The sequence below is a fragment of the Pipistrellus hanaki genome, assembly GCF_964339955.1.
Source record: "Pipistrellus hanaki genome assembly, chromosome: 1".
Taxonomy (NCBI): Eukaryota; Metazoa; Chordata; class Mammalia; order Chiroptera; family Vespertilionidae; genus Pipistrellus; species Pipistrellus hanaki.
In genome coordinates, this window is record NC_140503.1 from 62,967,259 (window position 1) to 62,982,259 (window position 15,001).

The window sequence follows — 15,001 nt, forward strand, 5'->3', positions numbered from 1 at the left end:
GCACACTGAGACTCAGAGGAGCTGCAGAAATAAAGTCCAGAGGTATGGAGGCACGAACGCAGAGAGGGCTGGCAACTGAGTATGAGGCTAGCTTTCTCAATCGGAGGGAGACAAAAGTTCCCGATTGCTCTGAACTCCAGTTCCAGGCAAGACTCTGGGGACCCAAACTGTCTTTGTAGAGAAATTGGACTGTCTGGCAGAGGGTGAAACTCGAGGGCGGCTTTCTCTCAGGGGTGCTGACAATGATTATCGCAGGACACTGAGACCCAAGGAGCCTCTTAGGGCAGGGATGACGGGAAGCCATCGCTGTTTGCTCCGCCCTGGGATCTACCCCACTCAAGCTGAGCACAGAGGCTTTTGCAAGTCTTGTCTCAAAAGGGTTTCTCCAACACAGAAGTTCTCCCAGCATAGACACAGCTGGTCCTCACAGCCAATTGGCCTGGAGGTCAATTCCTTCCAGTGATACCAACAACAATCAAGGCTTAACTACAACAAGACTATGCACATAGCCCACAAAGGGTGCACCAAGAGTGTTCACCTCAGGTAACAAGGGAAGGCTGAGCCACTGAGCCCTATAGGGCAGCTAGCACACAAAGCCACTCTATCAACTCAGGAAATCAGCCAAAATGCAGAGACAAGGAAACAGGTCACAAATGAAAGAAATGGAGGAAAGCAAATGCCTGGATACAGAGTTCAAAATCGTGGTTGTAAGGTTTCTCAAGAATTTTCTAGAAAAGGCCAATAAATTTAACTAGACCTTCAAGTATAAGAAAAAAGACCAACTAAGCATACACTGATTGAAATTAAAAATAATGTACAAAGATCCAACAGTAGACTAGAGGATCTTAAGAAGTCAAAGATTTAAAATACAAAGAAGCAAAAAGCACTCAACCGGAAAAACCAAAAAGAAAAAAGAATCCAAAAATAAGAAGATAAGGAGCCTCTGGGACAATTGCAAGTATACTAACATCAGATTATGGGGGTGCCATAAGAAGAGAGAGCAAGATACTGAAAACATATTTAAAGAAATAATAACAGAAAATTTCCCCCACCTGGTGAAAGAAATAGACTTACAAGTCCAGGAAGTGAAGAGAACCCCAAACAAAAGGAATCCAAAGAGGACCACACCAAGACAAATCATAATTAAAATGCCAAGAGCGAGGGGAAGGAGAAAATAGAGGCAGAATAGACAGACATTTTCCGAGTCTTGTCCCGGAGCAGATAGAAGGAGCAGCTGAGGGTCGCACGGGGAATGTGGGGGCAAGCTAAGGGACAGCAAAACTCTAGGAGAAGGTGGGGGGCTGCTAGATGGGTTCCCTGACAGGGCAGCCCACACTGCAGCTGGTCCTCTCCTGAAGTTACGGACTCAGATGGAAAACTGCGCCATCTTGCAAGGGAAAGTGGATCTTATCAAAAGCCTGAAAACCCACAACTGTGGCGACCACTGAACAGCTGTGACCCCCAGAACACAGGTCCCCAATTGGCACACAGATTCAAGGGAGCTCTTCACTCCACCACAGAAAGGTCAGATTTCGCCGAGGATAAGGAGAGAGAGAACTACATAACCAGACATCCTAAGCAGAGAGACCATGGGGAGACAAAGAAACAGCCCTCATATAAAAAAAAGCAGGCATCACCAGAAAAGGAAGTAAACGAATTAGAGGCAAGCAACTTATTAGAGCAAGAATTCAGAGAAATGGTCATAAGGTCACTAAAAAGAATGGAAGACAGATTCAATAGTATGAGTAAGAACTAAGAGGAAATAAAGAACCAAGAAGAAATGAAAAATGATATCGCTACTGTAAAGAATTCAATAGAAAGCATGAAGAATAGACTATAAGAAGCAGAGGACTGCATTAGTGAGCTAGAAGACAAGATTGAAAAAAAAATACCCAAGTAGAGCAGCTTCTAGAAAAAAAAAAATTAAAAAGCAAGAGAGCCTAAAGAAACTTTGGGAAAAAACAAAACAAAATAATATTTGCATATAGGGGTTCTAGAAGAAAAAGAAACTGAGCAAGGAATAGAAAACCTGTTGAAGAAATAATGACAGAAAACTTTTCTGATACAGGGAAGAAAAAACCCACACAAATCTAAGAAGCTCGCAGAGTCCCAAGCAAAATGAACCCCAAAAGAACGACACCAAGGCACATTATAATTAAATTGGCAGACACTAACAACAAAGTAAGAAACTTAAAACCAGCCAGAGAGAGACAGAAAGTTACATACAAAGGAACCCTCATCAACAGAAACTCATCAGGCCAGAAGGGAATGGAATGAAATATACAAGTCATGCAAAGGAAGGGTCTGAATCCAAGAATACTGTACCCAGCAAGGCTATCAATCAAAATTGAAGGTGAAATCAGGTGCTTCATGGACAAAAAAAAGACCAAGGGAATTTATCATCACCAAACCAGCAATGCAAGAAATGCTAAATGGTCTGTTGTAAAAAAAAAAAAAAAAAAAAAGAAAAGAAAAGAAAAAAAATAGGAAGCAAAGAAGGAACACAGGTGTGTAGAATAAAAATGGTGATAAATAAGTACCTATCAATAATAACTTTAAATGTAAATGGTTTAAATGCCCCAATCAAAAGACATAGGGTAACTGATTAGATAAGAAAACAAGACCCATTCTGCTGTCTACAAGAAACCCACCTCAGAATAAAAGACGCACACAGACTGAGAGTGAAGGGATAGAAAAAGGTTTTCCAGGAGAAAGTTCAGGAGCACCCAAATACATAAATGATTCACTAGACCAGATGGAATTAATTGACTTCTTCAGAACATTCCACCCCAAAGCCACAGAGTATACATTCTTCTCAGGTGCACATGGGTCATTTTCAAAGATAGACAACATGTTGGGACATAGGCAAAGTCTCTTCAAATTCAAGAAGATAGAAATCATATCAAGCATCTTTTCATCACAGTGGCATAAAACTGGAAACAACTACAATAAAAATAATCGAAAGATATCAAACACATGCAGACTAAACAGAATGCTATTAAACAATGACTGGGTTACCAGAAAGATCAAGGAAGAAATAAGAAATATAATGGCAACAAATGAAAATGAAAACACAACAATCCAAAATCTATGGGACACAGTGAAAGCAGTCATGAGAGAAATTCATAGCTTTAAAAGCCTACTGCAAAAAACAAGAAACAATGGTAATAAATTACCTAACACTACAACTCAAAGAGTGAGAAAAACAGCAAAAGAAAAGCCCAGTGTAAGCAGAAGGAAGGAAATAATAAAAATCAGAACGAAGATAAATGACATAGAGACCAAAGAAACAATACAAAAGATCAACAAAACAAAGAGCTGGTTCTTTGAAAGGATAAACAAGATAGATGAACCTCTAGCCAGGCTCACCAAGAAGCAAAGAGAGAGGACCCAAATAAACAAAATCAGAAATGAAAGAGGTGAAATAACAACAGAACCAGCTGAAATACAAAGGACTGTTACAAAATACTACAAACAACTCTATTCCAACAAACTGGACAACCTGGAGGAAATGGACATATTCCTAGAAAAATATAACCTTCCAAGACTCAATCAGGAAGAATCTAAACAGCTCACTAGGCCAGTAACTATGAAAGAAATTGAAGCAGTCATCAAAAAGCTTCCAGCAAACAAAAGTCCAGGGCCAGATGGCTTCACAGGAGAGTTTTATCAAACATTCAAGGAAGAACTAAAACCTATACACCTCAGACTATTCCAAAAAATTCAAGAGGAAGAAACACTTCCAAACTCCTTCTATGAAGCCAGCATCACCATAATACCAAAACCAGATAAAGACAACTCAATGAAAGAGAATTACAAGCCAATATCCCTCATGAACATAGATGCCAAAATCCTCAACAAAATTCTAGCAAATCAATATAAGTACAACCAATGGACAAAAACTCTGGGGAGGGAGGATATGCATGGGAGGGGGGGTGGGCAATGTTAAAATATGTACACAGATAATAATTTAATAAAAAAAAATATTTAAAAAAAAATTCTAGCAAATCAGCTCCAGCAGTACATCAGAAAGATCATACACCATGACCAAGCAGGATTTACCCCAGGATGCAAGGATGGTACAATATCCGCAAATCAATAAATATGATACATCACATAAACAAATTGAGAGATAAAAATCAGTCATATGAATTGATGCAGAAAAAGCATTTGACAAAATCCAACACCCTTTCCTGATAAAAACTCTCAACAAGGTGGGAATAGAAGGATCATACCTCAACATAATAAAAGCTATATATGATAAACCCACAGCCAACATCATACTCAATGGGCAAAAACTAAAACCATTTCCTCTAAGAACAGGAACAAGATAGGGATGCCCACTCTCATCACTCCTGTTTGACATAGTACTGGAAGTATTAGCCACTGTGATCAGAAAAGAAATGAAAGGCATACAAATTGGAAAAGAAGAAGCAAAGCTGTCCTTATTTGCAGATGACGTGATATTGTACATAAAAAATCCAAAAGAGCCGAAACCGGTTTGGCTCAGTGGATAGAGCCGTTAGCCTGCGGACTGAAAGGTCCCGGGTTCGATTCCGGTCAGGGGCATGTACGTTGGTTGCAGGCACATCCCCAGTAGGGGGTGTGCAGGAGGCAGCTGGTTGATGTTTCTCTCTCATCGACATTTCTAGCTCTCTATCCCTCTCTCCTCCTCTTTAAAAAATTAATAAAATATATTTAAAAAAAAACCCCAAAGACTCCATCAAAAAACTAATAGACTTAATAAATGAATTCAGCAATGTAGCAGGATACAACATTAACACCAAGAAATCTATGGCCTTTCTATACACCAATAGTGAACTTACAGAAACAGAGACTAAAAAAGCAATCCCTTTTATCATCACACCAAAAAACTTAAGATACCTAGGAATAAACTTAACTAAGGAGGTAAAAGACCTATATGCGGAAAACTACATGACACTGAAAAAAGAGATAGAGAAAGATGTAAACAGATGGAAGAACATACTATGTTCGTGGATTGGTAGAATCAACATCATTAAAATGTCTATACTACCCAAAGCAATCTATAAGTTTAATGCATTCCCCATTAAAATACCAATGGCATATTTCACAGACCCAGAGAAAGAACTCTGCAAAAATTCATCTGGAATAAAAATAAGACCCCGAATAGCCACAGAAATCCTGAGAAAGAAGAATAAAGTAGGAGGGATCTCAATACCAGATTTAAAGCTGTATTACAAAGCCACTCTTCTCAAAACAGCATGGTACTGGCACAAGAACAGACATATAAATCAATAGAATAGAATAAAGAATCCAGATATCGACCCAAACCACTATGCTCAATTAATATTTGACAAAGGAGGTATGAACATACAATAGAGTTAAGACAGTCTCTTCAATAAATGGTGTTGGGAAAATTGGACAGATACATGCAAAAAAATGAAACTAGATCACCAACTTACACCATACACAAAAATAAACTCAAAATGGATACAGGACTTAAACATAAGACAGGAAACCATAAAAATATCAGAGGAATCCACAGGCAGCAAAATCTCAGACGTATGCCAAAAGAACTTCTTCACTGATACTGCCCCTAAGGCAATGGAAGCTAAAGAGAAAATAAACAAATGGGACTACATCAAAATAAAAAGCTTTTTTACAGCAAAAGAAACCATCAACAAAACAACAAGAAAGCCCACTGTGTGGGAGAACATATTTGCAAATGTTATCACTGATAAAGGTTTAATTTCCAACATCTACAGGCAGCTTATACAACTTTATAAAAGGAAGATAAATGATCCAATAAAAAAATGGGCAAGGGACCTAAATAGAATCTTTTCAAAAGAAGACAGAAGGAAGGCCAAGAGGCACATGAAAACATGCTCAAAGTCACTAATTATCAGAGAGATGCAAATCAAAATGACAATCTTGTACCATCTCACACCTGTCAGAATGGCCAACATCAACAAATCAACAAACGACAAGTGTTGGCGAGGATGCAGAGAAAAAGGAACCCTCGTGCACTGATGGTGGGAATGCAGACTGGTGCAACCACTGTGGAGACAGTATCAGGGCAGACTGGCCAGACCACACCTGTGCGTGAATTTGTGCACAGGGCCTCTAGTTAATCTATAGAGTCAGTGCAATCCAATCAAACTCCCAGGTCTATCTTTTATAGAAATTAAAAATATGATAATGAAAATTTGGAAAAGACAAAAGGATCAAAAATAGCTAAAATTATTTTGAAGAAGAACAATAAGACTTGAAGAACACTGACTTTAAAACTTGCCACATATAGATCTAATCAAGACAATGTATAATTGGCCAAAGAATAGACAATTAGAACAATGGAACAGAATAGAGAGTCCAGAAATAATATACACGTATACCAGCAAATGATTTTTGACAAGGGCCCCTAAGCAATTCAACAGGGAAAGTAAAAAAACAAAAAAAACAAAAACTCTTCAACAAATGGAGGCAGAACAACTAGATATCCATATTGGGACAGGCAAGAGGGGGAAGGGAGGGAGAACTTTTACCCCAATCTTACACTATACACAAGGATAAATTCAAGATGAATCATAGACCTAAATGTAAAAGCTAAAACATTAAAACTACTAGAAGAAAACATAGAATATCACTGCAACTTTGGAGTAGCAACAATCTCCTAGAGATGACACAAAAACACTTCTCATAAAAGAAAAACACTAATGAATTACTTTTCATTAAAATTAAAAACTTCTTGCTTATCAAAAAATACCACCAAGAAAACAGACAGAGAAAATATTTGCAACACATATTTGCTAAAGGACTTGTATACAGTTTATATAAAGAACTCCTGCAATCTAATTTTAAAACTGAGCAAAGCATCTAACTAATACACCACACAAGAAGTTATAGAAAAGGCCAGTAAGCTCTAGCCAGTTTGGAACAGTGTCGGCCCTCTGACTGAGGGGCTCGGGTTTCTAATCCAGGGCACATATCTTGGTTCCAGGCTCAACCTCCACCCTGGTTGGGGCATGTGCGGGAGGCAACCAATTGATGTGTGTCTCTCTCACATCAATGTTTCTGTCTCTAACCCTCCCTTCCACTCTCTCTAAAAATCAATGGAAAAATATTCTCAGGTTAGGATTAACAATAACAAAAAAGTGCTCACTACCATTAGTTACCATGGTAGTAAATGGGAAGTAAAACCATTATGAGATACTATTACACATCCACCAGAATGGCTAAAACAAAAAAGACTGACACCATCAAATAATGGAGTGAATTTGGAGCAAACAGACTTTCGTACATTGGTGGTAGAAGCTTAAAATATCACAACCTCTATGGAAAACTGGCAGTTTCTTAAAGTTAAACATACATTTATTTTATGACCTGGATTTCCTTAAGCCTTGTATAAGAATGTAAATAGTAGCTTTACTCATAAAACAAACAAAATCAGGAAGAATCTAAATGTCCATCAATTGATGAATAAATAAATGGAATACTACTCAGTAATAAAAAGGAGCAATCTATTTATACATGCAACATGAAAAACATGCTGAGTAAAAGAACTGTATGATTCCACTTATATAAGATTCTAGAATAAGCAAAAGTAACCTGTGTTGACAGAAATCTAATTACTGGTTGTTCTGATTGGAAAGGGGCATGAGAGAGGTGATGAAAGTGTTCTGTCTTGAAATGCATGTCAAAACTGATTAAATGGTATAAAAATCTGAGCATTTCACTGAATGTAAATTATACTTTTAAAAAATTGTAAGTCCTTAGGAAATAACTAAATAAAATTAGGGTAAGAGAGCAGTAAATAAGGACATTCAGGTGAGTTTTGGTATCACTAACCAAAATGGAGTAGAAAAAGAGAGGTTATTTATGAGAAAAGAGATTCAGTATTTAATAATTGGTAGAAACATTTATCTAATTATATATTACAGATAGATAGAAAGATATTTGGAAAGCAAGTAAAAGCTGTATACAGTAGTTAAATAATCCTGGAAAATCTGAACATGGAAGAACTCGGGCAAATGCAGCAGGAAGTCAACAAGAAAAAGGTGTAGTTGGAGAAGTGAAAAAAACTAGTACAATGTCACAGGAGCCAGGAAGAACAGAATACTGCCAGCTCTGAAGCAAAATCACACAACCCAATGCTTTCAAAGATCTAAGGAGATGAACAAGAATATTCATTACATAACCCAAAATGATAATTTATCTATGATGGAAGAATTTTATCAAAGACCCAGGCTAGAAATCAATACTTTACTTTTTTGAAATAAGTGTATTTATCAAAACATGTATTAGTCAAAGAAAAGCAAGTTCCATAGGTCTGTTTGAATAATGTAGTTTTTCCCCCAGTTTTTTGTTTATCCAGAGTTTGTTAAATCATTATTGAGACACTTTCTAGTATAAATTCAGTTCTCTGCGGTTTATATTTTTTTTGGAGATCATTATTCCTTTTTGGCGCATAATAAAAAATACTTTCCTAAAAAGTTAATAATTGAATACACATAAAAGATAGTGGACTCAATCTCATTCAGTACTCAGAATTTAAGAAGAAATTTCTCTAATTGATTACTATCAAATAAAAGAGTTAATTCTGTTTGGGATTCAGAATGACAGAATACTTTTGGAAACTGTAGTAATATGATACTTGCTTTACTTTGCTTCTCATTGCCTCCTGTATTAAGATGCATTTCTACAGATATAAGAGTTTGGCTGCTTCACAATGAAATCCTAAAACTCTTGTTTTTAATCATACTTGAGATCTTCAGATAGCCGTCATGATGAAGAAACATGTGAGAACAGATTCTCATTCTACCAGTTTTTGAAGAGTACCCCTAATGCCATTGTGCATGTATCCACACACATTATCTACCAGAGCTGGGGATGAACAATTCAGGTTGAGCTCCGACTGGTCTACACACCGTTTCTGCTGCTGTAGAGTAGTGTTGCGGACAGATTCTTGTTGTGCCAATACACCCTGAAGTGTTGATATGCTCCGCCCCTGTCTCAGGGGTTGTACATTTTCTTTACTCAGCTCCCACTCATCTCCCTCCAGAGACATGGCTTCACTGTGAAGGGGAAAACAAAAATAAGTTTCATATCAATATTGAAATATATCACGAGATTATTGTAAATGTTCTCAGATAAATGATTATTCATTATTAGGTTGAGTATGGTGGGCATGCACATTAGTAATGTTATTATACTTCTAAGTTTCTGAGTCTGTGACCTGATTTCCAAGGTTATGACTATAGTATTTGCCTAATGGAAGAGAGAATGTAGTAGGGTATTGTGGATAGTATTATAAGAATAAAGTTTAAGGCAGGAAGGAAAGAAGGAAAACAATTATAGATGTGGCAAAGTGGACAAAAAGTAGTTCTATGCTTACCACAGAATGCATCATCTAGTTTAATTTAAAATTAGCAAAGTGTTCATGAGAATGATAGCCACGTTTTAGTTGATGACTTAAAACAAAAGTTTACATATATAGCTAGCCCAGAGCAGCAGCAGACAAAAAATACATTTTACTGATCACATTTGCCCTCACCCCGCCCCCATTCTATCAAGCCTATGGGCAAGGGGCAATCACCATATTGGGTATGGACTCTGAACTTCAGAACTCTGTCATGGTCAGATAAAAGCCTACATCTAAATAGCATGCGTTATTTCTGGGTTTAAAACAGAGAGACAGATTAGGCACTCATCTTCAAAACTGAATGAAAGTTATCTGTGACCTCAGTCTAGATGAGAGAGCAAAACTCTCTTCAAGAAAATAAGTCAGGCCGAAATCAGTTTGGCTCAGTGGACAGAGTGTCAGTCTGAGGACAGGAAGGTCCCAGGTTTGATTCCGGTCAAGGGCATGTACTTTGGTTTCGGGCCCATCCCCAGTGTGTGAGTGTGTGTGTGTGTGTGTGTGTGTGTGTAGGAGGCAGCTGGTGGATGTTTCTTTCTCATTGATGTTTCTAGCTCTCTATCCCTCTCCCTTCCTCTCTGTGAAAAATCAATAAAATATATTAAAAAAAAAAAAAAAAAAGTCAGACTGTGGAATGAAGGGTCCCAGGTTGGATTCTGGTCAAGGGCACACTCCCAGGTTGCAGGCTGTATCCCCTCTTATCATTGATGTTTCTATCTCTCCCCCTCTCCCTTCCTCTCTGAAATAAAAAAAAAAAAAGTATATTTTTAACAAAGAAAAGAAGTTAAGCCTTAGCCTGTTTGGCTCAGTGGATTGAGCACTGGCCCACAGATAAGAGTCCTGGGTTCAATTCCAGTCAAAGGCAAGTACCTCCGTTTCGGGACCAAACAGGAGGCAACCAATCAATGTGTCTCTCTCACATTAATGTGCTTTCTCTTTCTTTCTCTCTGTCTCTGTCTCTCCCTCCCTTCCACTCTCCAAAACTCAATGGAAAAATATCCTTGGGTGAGGATTAACAAAAAAATAAATAAATAAATTCATTTAGGTTGTAATTACTCACATCATTTTAATATTGTGTGAATCCTGTAACAGCCATGCCATTTATTTTTGTATCCCCCCATAATCTAATACAGTAAGCAACAAATACTTGAGTTCATCTGAATTTCTTCTCTTGCTCTTCAACTACCAATTGAATTATCTCAGTTAAATGCCCTAAACTGCGTTGAGACTCCTCCCTTGCTTCCTCCTCCTCCTCCCAAAGTCTTCCCTCATCTCAATTTCATTTTTCCAGTTGCTCAAAAGTACCTTGCCCCTCTTCACACACCTCCCCGGTCACTCCGCAAGTCCTGTTGGCTGTACCTTCAAAATATACCTGGACATCAACCCATTCTCACCGTCTTTACTGTTTCCAGCTTGGCTCAAGCCGCCACTTCTCTTGCCTGGCTTATTTCAATCACTTCTTAACCAATTTCCTTGCCTCCCTTTTCTACCTTTCGTCTTTTAAACACTGCAGCCAAAGTGATCCGATGTAAGTTCATGTCAGACCATGTTTCTTCTGCTGAAAACTCTCCAATGGCTTTCCATTACAATCTGAGTAAAAGCCAAGTCCTTACAATGCCTGTATCTCACCTTTTTTCCTTCATTCCTTGGACTCTCCCGGTTCCTCAGGCTGCAGCCACTGGCCAGGTGTAGCTCCTCCTCCAACCCTCACCCTCCAGCCTTTGCACTTCCCCCGTTTAAATGCATGACGAGCTCCAGAGCTTCTTTTCAAGTCTTGACCCAAAGGAAACCTTCTCAGTGAGGCTCCCTGTTCAAAACTGTCTAAAACTGCACCAACCTCAAGCAGTGACCACCATCTAACTTTTACTTTATTTATCTCGTTTATTGTCGGTGATCCCTTCCCACATGTTACCCCAGAAGAAGTTTCACGAGGGTAAGGGTTTTTGTCTCTTTTATTTGCTGCACCTGGCACTCAGCAGGTTGTCAATAAGTATTTGTTGCATGAACTAAAGAGCTCATGACATGACATTTATCTAGGTACTGTGTACCCCAACATGAAAACGCAGAGAATTCCAACCTAGAAGAGGGAATGCATATTTTACAGGTGGGAAAGTAGCAAGCACGCAGAGAAGGCTTTAGATTTCTAACTATGCTAGCTACCAGTTGCTGAGCACTTATTTGGAGTCAGTGACTTTACCAATACTTTGAATTCTTCCGGAACCCGGCAAGGTAAGATTAATATCCAGATTTTCCATATTAAGACCTGTCCAAGGTCAAACAGCTAGTAAATGGCTGAGCTGAGATACAAACGCAGACACACACACACACACACCCAAATTCCAAGTTCTCTGTAACCCTGGGGTCCCACAGCCTTCCTGTGGAAGCGGCACGGGGCGGGGTCTCGGAGCCGGCCATGCGGTGGCCAGTGCTTACCCCGAGTCTGCACCTTCGCCCAGGAAGGAGGCTGCGGCCTGGCCGGCTCCTCTACTGACCGTCCGCCCTTCTCCTGGACGGTTTCGAGCGGGGCCTCGGCCTCCTGTTAGGTACCATGGGGCCTCGCAGGACCGGCTCTCGCACTTACCTCAAAGCACCCTCTTCCTTCTTCGCCGCCATCCCGCATCCCCGGCTCTGGTCCTTGTCCCGCTGTGGGCCTTTCCCCAGGGCCGCAGACCGTCTGGGCTTCCTTCTGCAACCGGCCCTTGGGTGTATCAAAGCGACCAGAGAGTGCTCTGCAACGTAAGGAAAGCATGCACCTACTCCGTAACAAACCAGCCACCGCTAGACCAGCCGCCGATTTTCAAATTTAACGGTCCCGCACGGACGACGTAGCTACGCTCCTCCGCTCTGATTCGCGCCTTTTGCTCAAGGCATTCTGGGGTTTGTAGTTTAACCCACGCCGTCGCGGTGCATAATGGGAGTTGTAGTTTCCAGGATCGGTGGCTGCCAGCCAGGCACCGCAGGTTTAAGGGGTAGGTATACTAGAAAATTCTCTGCAGGTGCTTTCTGCGGGTAAGACCAGTTTCTGGAACAAGTCAAAGACACTTGAAGCACGAAAATGTCTTTGATTTTTTGAAACTAGGGAGAAATTTTTGACTGCTTGCACTTGGCTTGACTTCTTCCTGGGTGGCTGGTCAGGCTATATGATTCCCCCCTGATGTCTACCTTAAGTCTCACGTGTGTCCAGAGTTCTTAGGCTACTTTGACCCAATTGTTTCCAACTCTTGAATTCAGAAGAGCTGGATTCTAGTTCTGTAAGCATCGTATCAGAGTTGCACATGTCCTGTGTCCTAGTCTCTCTCACCTTGCTATCCTATTGAAAACATATTGACTAAATCATAATAAGATGCTAATAACAGTTAATGTTTGAATGCAGTACTTTCCACATCATTTTCTAAGATGCTAATATATGTTACAGGAGAATAAGTGTTTGGTGTTCAAATAAGTTCTTGAAATTCTGGGTTAAATGAGCATCTTTATTGAAAGTCTCCCAAGAGATCCTAATATGCCAAAGTGCATTATGAATCTCGGGGGGGGGGGGGGGGGGTGTTACTAGTTTTATATTGCTGCTAGAGCAAACTACCATAAATTTAGTAGCTTAATGCCACACCAATTTGTTATTTTACAGTTTGGTATGATAGAAGTTTGACCTTATCTCATTGTACTAAACAAGAATTTGTTTTCTTTTTTCGTTTTTAGAGGCATTCACTAGTATTCCTTGGCTTGTGGCCCCCTTCCTTCATCTTCAAAGTCAGCAACATAGTGTTTTCCTGGCTTCTGTCACATCTCTTTCTCTGACCACAGTCAAGAAAATCTCCCTGATTCTAAGAGCTCGTGTGACTAGATTGGGTCCATTCAGATGATCTAGGCCAGTGGTCGGCAAACTCATTAGTCAACAGAGCCAAATATCAACATTACAACGATTGAAATTTCTTTTGAGAGCCGAAAACCAACTTCTGTGCATGGGCCACGAAGTTTCAATCTCACTGTATGTGCCCACACGTGGTATTTTGTGGAAGAGCCACACTCAAGGGGCCAAAAAGCCGCATGTGGCTCAAGAGCTGCAATTTGCCGACCACTAATCTAGGATAAACTTTCTATCTCAAGGTCTTGAACCTATAAGGTGACATATGCACAGGTTCAATGGATTAGAATATGGACATCTTTGGGGCCATTATTCTACATACTACTGAGGGTGCTGAAATATGTTGACACATCTAAACTTATTTGATCCTAATGAAAGTTTCTCAAACATCTTTCAGAACAGATTTTAGGCTCATTGTATTTTAACAGTAGGCGTAGGCCCTAGGAGAAGAATATACATAAAGGAATAATGCTTAATGGTGGAATTTCAGGCACAGTTGCACGTGGTAGCAGTTAAGGACTAGCAAGCTCCTCATTTTCACTCATTTACTTCACATGCAAAGCCGTATTATCTGCACCAATGGCTGTTAGAGGGATTCAGTTATCAGAAAAATCTATGATCTCTTGCTTGTGGAGGTTGTGTGTGTCTGTGTGTGTGTGTATGTGTTCTTAATTATCAAAGGCTGATTTCCCCCAACTGTGCCTTCATGGATTATACAAAATCCAGCTTTAGTTGGCTAAACTGCAAAGATGAAAACCTCTGGGCCTCCAGGGAACCCTTTGGATGGACTGCTTGTTTACTGTGCAACCACAGGAGGAGGGAGGGACTGTCCCACGGGTGGGAGGAAGGTCAAGAGAGACCATATGTGTGTGTGTGTGTGTGTGTGTGTGTGTGTGTGTGTGTTTTCAGGGCCTGAAGGAGACCACATCTGGGAAAGCAGCAGCATCATGCTGGCCTTTACCCTAGCAACAGATCAACCAATCAGAGCAGCATCTGCATCTTGTATTTACCAGTGGTGAAGTGTCTTGAGGTAGAAGAACCAATGAGAAAGAGGCATAGTAATTCAAACCATCTTGTTATGCCAGGAGGTAGAGAGGTGAAGGGTGAAAAGATACATTAGCCTAGTTGCATCTCACAGTAGCTGTTGCTTACTGGGTATTAGTTTACTATCCAAGGAGCTGGGTTTTTCTCTTTAACTTCATGGAAACTCCTCTCTGGACTATGCTTCTACTTTTATACAGAACTACCTTACTTTTCATGGGTCTTTTCAAACCATTGGAAATTGCCTGACCCAGAATTTCTACACCTACACATGCAAAAAATATACATGCCAATGAGGAGACACTCCTTATCTACTTTTGACAAAAGAACCAAAAGGTCAGGCTGGACCACAAGCTGAGAACAGAAACTTGGCTGTTAAGAAACAATTTTAGATGTAGAGCTAAGTAAGCTATTTAGCTAACAGGAAGTGCAGAATTAGACTGATTTGCCCTGGCATTAACTTGACCAGAGTTTTGTGTGCAGGAAGTTCTTGGAGAATCTAGAAAGTTTCCAGGTGTTCACTACTGTGCTCAGTTTACACAGGAGGTGACCCAGACTCAAAGAAGTAAAGTGACTGTGAGACTTCCCATTAAGGAAGAGCAGAGTGGGATCTGAATGCTGCCAGCTACGGATTTCAAGCCCAGTACTGTGTCAAGGGATTCAACCAGTTGTAATGTTTAGTAAACTTCACCTTCTGGGTG

The 15,001-nt window shown here is 39.9% G+C and overlaps 1 protein-coding gene across 2 annotated transcripts in view; it reads right to left on the reverse strand.

Moving 5' to 3' along the window:
* Positions 1 to 12,223, reverse strand: part of BUB1B (BUB1 mitotic checkpoint serine/threonine kinase B) — a 63,540-nt gene extending 51,317 nt beyond the window's left edge. For both annotated transcript variants that reach the window (XM_084905144.1, XM_084905143.1), the window contains exons 1-2: positions 11,979 to 12,223; positions 8,907 to 9,053 (exon numbers count right to left, since the gene is read on the reverse strand). In XM_084905144.1, coding sequence (XP_084761270.1) covers positions 8,907 to 9,053; positions 11,979 to 12,010 — 179 coding nt within the window. In that variant the 5' untranslated portion in view covers positions 12,011 to 12,223. The remainder of the gene's footprint in view (positions 1 to 8,906; positions 9,054 to 11,978) is intronic.
* Positions 12,224 to 15,001: the final 2,778 nt, after the last annotated feature.